The sequence below is a fragment of the Argopecten irradians genome, chromosome 14 (assembly GCF_041381155.1).
Source record: "Argopecten irradians isolate NY chromosome 14, Ai_NY, whole genome shotgun sequence".
Lineage (NCBI taxonomy): Eukaryota > Metazoa > Mollusca > Bivalvia > Pectinida > Pectinidae > Argopecten > Argopecten irradians.
Genome location: NC_091147.1, coordinates 2,179,489 through 2,189,441, shown reverse-complemented (window position 1 = coordinate 2,189,441; position 9,953 = coordinate 2,179,489). Strand labels below are relative to the sequence as shown.

Genomic DNA, 9,953 nt, shown 5'->3' with positions numbered 1-9,953 from the left:
CAGGCTCTGAAGGTTTTACAAGCGAATTTTACAATTTTTTCTGGATAAATTTAAAATATTTTATTATTAGATCGTTAAGTTTTGGCTATACCATGGGTGAACTATTAATTACACAAAGACAGGGTATTATCACCTGTATACCAAAGGGAAATAAATCTACTTTGTTAAACGTTGTGTAATATTTAGCATCAGCTTGCATGGCAAACAAACTTAAGTCAATTTTAGATTATTTAGTTTTAGAAACACAGACATGTATTTGAAGTGGACTTTGTATTGGAGAGAACACTAGACTCATATATACGATATTATTAATTATTCAGAATTAAATTATAGACAATGTACCTGGACATTTTACTGATTTTGAAAAAACCCCAACAACATTTGATTAGTTCTCTTTAGATTTTTTTACATAAAGTAATATACATATATATATTTAATTTCGGAGAAAGCACCAAAGCATGGATTAAAACATTAATGAGAATATTTTTTCGGCAGTTACTCACAATTGTTTTCTGTCAGAATTTTTTAACATTGAGAGAGGTTGTAGGCAAGGGGATCCTGTCTCCCAATATCTGTTTTACTTGTTGCTGAAGTGGTACATTGTAGTTATTCCCATAAAAATAACAGAAATATCAAGGGCATTAAAGTATATTAAAAAGACTCTTTCAGTTTGCAACTGACACATCAATAATTTTAGATGGATCGCAAAACTCATTCAATGAAACTTTAAATGTGTTAGATCCTTTTGGTAAAACATCTGGTTTGGAAGTGAAGTTATTTGGATTTGGATTAAAAAATTCAGCGCTGACGTATACCATCATAGAGGCAAACTTAAACGGCGTGAAACAAATTTGCTTGGTATTAATTTCCCAGTTATCTAAGATGGAATGACTAGTCTAAATTATATAAAAAGTGCAAACAAATATAAAAAAAAATCTCGGTCTTTGGTTAATATTTATACCTAAACTCAATCAGAAATTGAAACCATAGAGCACGTTTTTTGGTATTGCCAAAACTCCTTTCAAATACAAGCGCTTTTAATTCGCGGGGTCATTATTTCGCGTTTTTTCTTACGGAACATATTCGCGGGGGTTTAAATTCGCGGTACACCTGCTCCAGATATTTCGCGGGTATCTTGTGCATCGGCATTGTTTTAAGTCCGTATTACTCAAGCTTGAATTGTACATTAAAATTTTGATAAGGGAATAAATAAACTTTGAAACAGAACTACGCTTCTCAGCGTCGTGCTAAATATTTCGCTGGTGTTTTAAATTCGCGGATTTCGGTGGAACCGCGAATGTAGTGAAAATAAAATCTCCGTGAAATATAACCGATATACAGTATAGCGAGGTACGAAAAGGAAAAATATGGAAAAAACTTTGATAATATTGTGGAATTTAAAGAAGAAACAGTAGTCTTTGCTGAGATTGATTTTTTTTCAATGCCGCTCAATTTTGTTATTCTTTATATGAAGTTAAACATTTTCTTTATCAAGGAAAAAATAAAAAAAAAAACTATATAAATATGGAAGGTTTGAGTGAGTTTTTGTATACAAAATATGATGCTTAAATATTGTCAGTTAAAAGTGGATGTACTGAGAAATTTGATAAAACATGTTTAAATAAGAAACATATTTTGAGTAGTTCCTGAAATATGTCAATCAATGTTTGTATGATGATTTTTATGTTGAAGTACTGTGTGTGTAATTACTTTCATAGTAATATGTGTGTTGTGTGTGTCCTGTTTGTGTGTTTGTTTGTGTGTTGTGTATACATGTAGGTCATTATGTGTGTGTGTGTGGGTGAGTGTGTGTGTGAGTGTGTGTGTGGTGTGTGTGTGTGTGTGTGTGTGTGTGTGTGTGTGTGTGTGTGTGTGTGTGTGTGTGTGTGTGTGTGTGTGTGTGTGTGTGTGTGTGGTGTGTGTGTGTGTGTGTGTGTGTGTTGGTGTGTGTGTGGGGTGTGTGTGGTGTGTGTGTGTGGTGTTGGTGTCTTTATGTGCTAATTTATGTTTGTTAACACAAATATTTTATTATCTCCACTATAAATATTGAACCGAAACAATAATTCATAAACCATTATGCTAGTAGAATATAAAATTCGCATGTGCCTTTTTTAAAGCTGTTTATTTTTTTTTAATATTTAAAAAAATCATGATTGCTTCATTGATCCTTTCGTCATTTGACTGTAATACATCAATAACATTGGAATCACTAGAATTAAATTAGGTCTAAATGAAAGATATCTGTTTGTATGCTGTGCTAGAGTCCTTCTGTGAAAGGACTATATTGTAAGGGGAGTTGGCCCTGGCATCTCCTATCAAACATTTTTATATACATATAAATATCTGTTGCGATATATATATGTACACATCCCTCTTCAGCTGGGGGGAATAAAAAAACCCAAAACAAAACAACAAAAAACCCACATAATACACGTTGAGCGTATTGTAATACAAGATTTATTGTAGTGCGAAACCTAGGAAAGAAAAAATCCTTGTATTGGTATATACTAACCATCCCTATTTATCGTGTATATTGAATGCGAAAAAAACATACAAATTACAAGATAGATAGATTAATATTCATGTAACAGCTTGTTAAGTTTATCTATAGATAAACACTTAAAATTACTGTTTTTTGTATGAATGAGTACAATAAGATTAACAGTATTAACGTAAGCGACAGCTTGGTTGATATCACAGTCAGCAATATAATATAAAATATAAATTGATATGTGACACCACACAAAGGATCAAGTCCCGAGTATTTGAACAAGATGAAAATATTATCTGAATTCGTTGTATGTACATCTGCTTCATGGTAAACGCATCTCTAGTTAAAGTTAAATTTATTGTATATACAATGTGTTTTGAATGTATCCCAATCTAAATATAGACAAATTTTATAAACATGCATTATTTACAAAATAACATGGTAATTCATTAGTCTATACTATATACACCGTTATACTATACTATTTTCTTCGGCAATGTTTCAGTTGTATCTGCCTAGAAAAGCAGTCTGTTCTTAAGTCTTAGAATCGGCAGAATAACGTCCCGCCGTTTGTAGAGAAAACCCATCTTCTCATACCATTCAGGCATTATAGACAACAACTAATGAATTGTTATTTCCTCTAGTTTTAACATTTAAGCACCTATTACTAAGAATGTTCTTCAGAATCTGTTCTTTGTTTGTGATAGGTGCTTAAATGTTAAAACTGGAGGAAAGAGGAAAACAAATCGCGACTAACCATTATAATGTAATTGGAACAACTGATTAGTTAAAGTGAATAGTCGGGCAAAGAAAACCAGTCTAAATGCGTACATTGGCCTTCCAAAAGTTCTCACATATTAATACGACGGCCAAGTTCTGGTAACGTTTCCCAGTTCTGACCATTAAAGTAAAGGAAAGTTGAAAGCATTGAAAGCGAGGCTGCGTGGAAATGTAACCACGGACATAGTCAGCCGGGATGACATTTTAGGATTCCTTTACTTTAAATTAACTTCTTCGCACGCAGACAGATTTTGGCGAGATATTTTATTTTTCTATTTCATAAGAAATTAAGCTGGATACATTCACATTATTTTTACCGACTTGAGCAATCCTTGCCCGACTGTTCACCTTAAGCGTTGATATTCATGCTTATTTTTATTCTAAATTTCAAAAATTCCCGACAAAACGTGCTTCGTGTGTGCCATCCTAATACTCGACGGACAATTCTGTCCATCTTTGCCGAAATAGCCTCAGACTTCTAAGCAATGAATATGCGTGTAACAGATGAACACAATTGATTGGTTGGTAAATTCGTTGTTGGAATCATCGAATGAAACCTACAGTAAAGTAAATTAAATTGGTCGTTTTACCGAATGAAATCTGAATATAATTAAATTCACTGACAAACTGATCGACTAATTTATACGAAACGTAAATTAATACAAAAGTTGATTGATCGGTTAAGCGGTTCACTAATCAAATCAATTGAACATTAAGTAAATATATGAATTTATCAAACGAGTTTAATAATTTGATATGCTACGAGCCTTTAGCCTGAAAAAAGGGCACTTAGGTATATTTTGGAATACATTAGATGTAGATGAAGGTATAAATGAATCTATCCGAAAGATGCAAAGTCCCTTCATCGAATACCAACGTCAGGGAAGTAATTGGACATTGGACAAGGTGATTCAAATTCAGATACACTTTGCCCGCTACAAACCTCCTAAAGGCTCTAGCTACATCCCTCTACCGATCAAGCTGAGATCAAAGCATGCTGTCATCAACATTCAAAACAAGGACAAGAAATGTTTCATGTGGTCAGTGCTTGCTGCATTACACCCGGCCAAGAGAGATTCCCAGCGAGTCAGTAAATACAGTATCCGCAGGATGAACTCGATCTCACAGGCATTACTTTTCCCGTCAAAGTACAATGTAGCCGACATTGCAAAGTTTGAAACACAAAACAAGATCGGCATCATTGTCTTGGGATACGAAAAAGGTTCGTTATTTCCTATCCACGTGAAAAAGCAAAGGTTTGACAGACACGTCGATTTATTAATGATATCAGATGGCAGAAGGTCACACTACTGTTGGATTAAAGATCTGAATCGTCTATTGAACAATCAAAAGAGTGACAGTCACCGTCATTTTTTCTGTATGTAATGTTTGCAGGGATTTACGAAACAAAGGGTTTTAGAAGATCATGATATGTGCGGATTTCGACCTGATGTCACGGAGAAGTTAGTTGATTGTATGTTGAATGAACAGGAAGAAATAGAACAAAAGTTTAAACACGTAGACACGTAGAGCCGGTGGTATTGACGGAGAGTGACTTGCAAGCTTTCCATGATGCAGTAAATTGTCATATCTGTGGAAAGGAGCTGGAAGACGACAGAATAATGGACCACTGTCACGTGACAGGTAAATTTAGGGGAGCAGCCCACAACGAGTGCAACATCAACTTCAAGTTCACAGGACGAATTCCTGTCGTATTTCACAATCTACGTAGTTACGATTCCCACCTTATCATGCAGGCCATCGGAAAGATGTCCGACAAAGAGATCAAATGTATACCTAACAACATAGAAAAGTACATTTCGTTCTCTATGGGATGTATGGAATTCATAGACAGTTTTCAGTTTATGGGGACATCTCTGGAAAAACTTATAATGAATTTGTCTGCAGACGGTAAAGAAAAGTTTGAACACATGACATAGCATTTTGGTGAAGAGGAAATAGAGCTTCTCCTGCAGAAGCAGGTGTATCCCTACGACTATTTCGATGGTCCACATAGGTTTCAGGAAGCCAGTCTTCCTACAAAGGAAGCCTTCCGGAGCAGTCTGACTGGTGAAGACATATCTGATGAAAAATACGAACACGCTCTTCATGTATGGAAAACATTCAATATAAAAAATCTCGGAGAATACTCAGATCTCTATGTGATAAATGATGTGCTCGGGCTCGCTGATGTGTTAGAGAACTTTAGGAATCTATGTCTGGAATCATACGGACTTGATGCAGCCCATTTTAACACAGCTCCCGGATTGGCCTGACAGACAGCCTTAAAAATGACAGATGTAAATCTCGAACTACTCACCGATATCGATCAGCACTTATTCATTGGAAAAGGCTTGCGAGGAGGTATATCAATGATCAGTCATCGGTTTGCAGAGGCAAACAACCCATACGTACCAGGTTATGATCCAATGAAATCAAAAGAATGCATCACATACTTAGATGCAAACAATTTGTATGGATGGGCCATGTCTCAATTCCTACCCACTCCTGGCTGAGTGATCTTATAAACAAGTAGAAGTATGTCGTATATTACCGAAATCTTAAGCAATATCTTTCACTTGGCATGAAGCTTATGAAGGTTCACAGAGTATTAGCGTTCAAACAGTCACCTTGGCTAAAGCCTTATATTGATTACAACACTCAAAACAGGACGTAATCCAGAAACCGCTTCGAGAAGGATTTTTACAAATTAATGAACAATAGTATTTTTGGGAAGACCATGGAAAATTTAAGAAAGAGAATGAATGTAAATCTCATCAAAAGCGAGAAGAAGGCCGTGAATTTAACATGTAAACCAACTTTCCACGAGTTTAGGATCTTTTCGGAGGATATGGTCGGTGTTCGCATGCTAAAATCAAAACTATATCTGACCAGACCCATCTACGTGGGATTCAGTATTCTCGATGTCTCCAAAACATTGATGTATGACTTTCATTATAGTTACATGATACCAAAATATGGATACAATGCACGTCTTTTCTTTACCGATACCGACAGTTTGGCCTACGTCATCAGGACAGAAGATATTTATCAAGATATATCAGAAGACAAACATTTATCTGACACCTCAGAATATTGCACATCCCATCCTCTCTACAGCACGGAAAATAAAAAGGTATGGGGGAAAATGAAGGACGAAACCTATGGGAACCCGATTCATGCTTTTGTTGGATTAAAAGCGAAAATGTATGCCTACACTTACAATTGTAAAGAAGAAAAAAATGGGAAAATGTTAGAAACAAACGTGGAATAAAAAAAGCGAAGGGCATCAAAAAATATGTTATCGAAAAGCATACCCGTTTCGAGCACTACAAAGAGAGCCTTCTGCAAAAGAAAATCATAATGGCAAAAATGAACCAGATCAGAAGTTCAGTTCAGAAGATCAGACAAACATCAACTCTACAACGTAACTCTAACCAAACGAGGCCTTTCGACATTCGACGACAAACGATATTTGCTTGCCAATGGCATCAATAGTTATGCTTACGTGCACTGGAGAATATCAGGAGAGTGAACTACCCAAAAAAGGTCCAATATCAGGACCTCATGTGATGGTTTACATATACACATATCACTCGAGTACCATCAATCGGGTAGTTGATGACTTTCGATAATGTAAAAAGAATGGCATTGGCCATTAAAGAGTAGGACTTTGTATATACAGATGAGCACAAGATGGGTCCCTGACTTGTGTTCCGTCTCATTGACAGGGACTATAAACATTGAATGTTATAATTGGTCGACTTATTTTTACCCACAATGCAATTGACACGTTCTATATAGAGGGACAGACTGTAAAACTCTCATTTTATATCTGGATGCCGATGTGAACACATCGATATGAAACAACAGTGTAAAATTTGCTTTAGTGAATATATCTGGCCACATGATTTAAAACGTCACATAAAACATAAACATATGGAAGGAGAGAACAATACCCAGCAGCAGCAGCAGCAACAGCAGCAGCAGCAGCAGCACAACAACAACAACAACAACAGCAGCAGCAGCAGCAACAACAACAACAACAACAACAACAGCAGCAGCAGCACAACAACAACAGCAGCAACAGCAGCAGCAACAACAACAGCAGCAACAGCAGCAGCAACAACAACAGCAGCAATAGCAGCAGCAGCAACAACAGAGCAGCAATAGCAGCAGCAGCAACAACAACAACAACAGCAGCAACAAGAGTTTGTATTTAAACATCCATTTACCGCCACTGTTTCAGGACCGACCTCATGTGGGAAGACCTATTCTGTCAAACAACTGCTTCAATCTGATATGACAAAACTATCACCACCTCCTCAGCGTATTATATGGATTTACAAAAGGTGGCAGCCACTGTATGACGTCATCAAAGCAACGGTTTCACCAGCGGTAGAATTCATTTAAGGGATTCCGTTGGATTTAGACCATGATTCTTTCATCATTCCAAGTATTAGAAACTTGGTGATCTTAGATGATCTCGTGTCGACAGCAAGCAAAGATCCTCGTATGAATTATTTACGGAGGGGAGTAATCAAAGAAATTTGTCCGTTTTGGCTATCAATCAAAACCTTTACTACAATAAGGATCCAGCACAGAGGAGGAATTTCCATTATTTAGTCTTATTCAACAATCCTATCGACAAACAGCAGGTCATGACTCTTGCATGACAGATGTACCCTGGAAATCACGAATATTTGATGAGACATTTTAAAGAGGCAACTGATAAACCTTATGGTTACCTACTCATCGATCTAAAACCATCAACACCCGAACCATCACGCATGCGCAACGACATATTTTCCGAGCGGTCTATAAAAGGACCAACAAAACACAACGACGATCATTTTGAGGCTGATACTCCGACCGTGCAGACGTATACCCAGCAGCAGCAGCAGGAGGAACGAGGCGAAGATTTGAAACAGATTGATTCAGAAGATATGTCATATTGCGACGACTGTGGTATCATGTTTCAAGACGTACACGATTTAAAGAGACACGTGAAAAATGGTGTCCCGAAAATGAATCACGTAAAAGGAAGCTTCAATCAAACGATGAAAACGAACCAATAGTCAAGAAATAGTTATCTTTTGAGAGTTTACATGACGAAAACATGGAAAGTGATGAACACGAGGTTTTTAATGCCATTATGGAAAAAGCCAAGTCAGCAAACGAAGAAGAATGGAATAAAATGTACGATAAATACGTAAATGAAGACATGTCTAATGACGAAGCCAAAGAGAAATCAGAAGAACAAATAAAATCTAAAGACATGAACCTATTTATCAAAGACTATGGATCGATTATTATGCCATTATTCAATTACGAAATGGAGCAATTCACGAACAGGTCATGGAGGATGTGGCCGAAAGTGGAATCTGGCGAGGATGAAATATAAATAGACTATTTCTCTTCATTACGTCAGTATGACGTATAACACTCGACGAAGAAGGATGTCTTCTTGGGAAGATTATCTAAAAGATATTTACTTTAATCCTGTCAATGCAGGGAGTTTCTCTGGACCTGACAAACTATATAGATTTGTAAGGAATGCTGGGAAATATGTCATCAGCAAATACAAGATAAGAAAATGGTTACATCGACAAGAACCTTGCAGTCTACAGAGATCACTCCGAAAGCCAATCAAACGGAACAAAATTTTCGTGACGGGGATCGATGACCAGTGGTCTGCCGATCTCGTGGACATGGTCAAGTTTAGGAGTGAGAACGATGGCTACTCAAACGTGTTCGTCGTCATTGTCATATTCTCAAAATATTTGTGGTTGAGGCCATTGAAAGACAAGCAGGGAACGTCTGTGTCTAGAGCCCTACAATACATCTTAATCCGAGGGAGACAGCCAAATCGTATCAGAACCGACAAAGATCAAGAATTTAGATCAAGAGAGGTCAATGCGGTCCAACAAAAATATGGTATAACACATCTCTACTCACAAAAAGAAACAAATGCGGCTGTCGCAGAGCGTGTGATCAAGACCATCAAATCTAGATTTATAGATATTTCACACACGAAAGAAATTACGAATACGTCAAAAAACTTCAATTCTTTGCCAATAGTTACAATCAGAAGCATCATCGTACCATCGGTTTGGCTCCGACTAATGTAACAAAAGACAAGGAGACGTCCATCAGGTGGGGAATGTATTGGCCAAAGAAACAAAACTTGAGAAAGACGAAGAAGACACGTAAAGCATTTAAGTTCAAGGTTGGAGATAAAGTGAATATAACTCATTTGAAGAATCCTTTTACGAGAGAATATGACCAAAGATGGACGGGCGAAATATTCACCATTTCACAAAAGATACTTCGAGGTGGTCTCCCCCTATACCGACTCAAAGACTAAGGCGATGACGAGATAAAAGGGACCTTTTATCAGTCCGCACTACAGAAAGTGGATGTCAGGGACGAAGATATGTGGAAAGTCGAAGAAATACTTAAAACAAGAGGAAAAGGACGAAACAGACAATACTTTGTGAAATGGCTTCACTAGCCTAAGAAATTTAATTCCTGATTTAACCGATTTGTAGGAGAGTGAACTATCCTAGAAAGGTCCTATATCAGGACCCTGTTTGATGAGAAAGGGTGTACATATACACAGATCATCCGAATACCATTAAACGGGTGATAGATGGCTCTCGTTAAGTTGTAAATATTGTCC

The 9,953-nt window shown here is 36.9% G+C and overlaps 1 protein-coding gene across 1 annotated transcript; it reads left to right on the top strand.

Moving 5' to 3' along the window:
- The first annotated feature begins 8,703 nt into the window (after positions 1-8,703).
- LOC138308091 (uncharacterized) lies at positions 8,704-9,402 on the top strand. Its single transcript, XM_069249039.1, has one exon. It carries the CDS (start codon positions 8,704-8,706, stop codon positions 9,400-9,402), a length of 699 nt encoding a protein of 232 aa, XP_069105140.1.
- Positions 9,403-9,953: the final 551 nt, after the last annotated feature.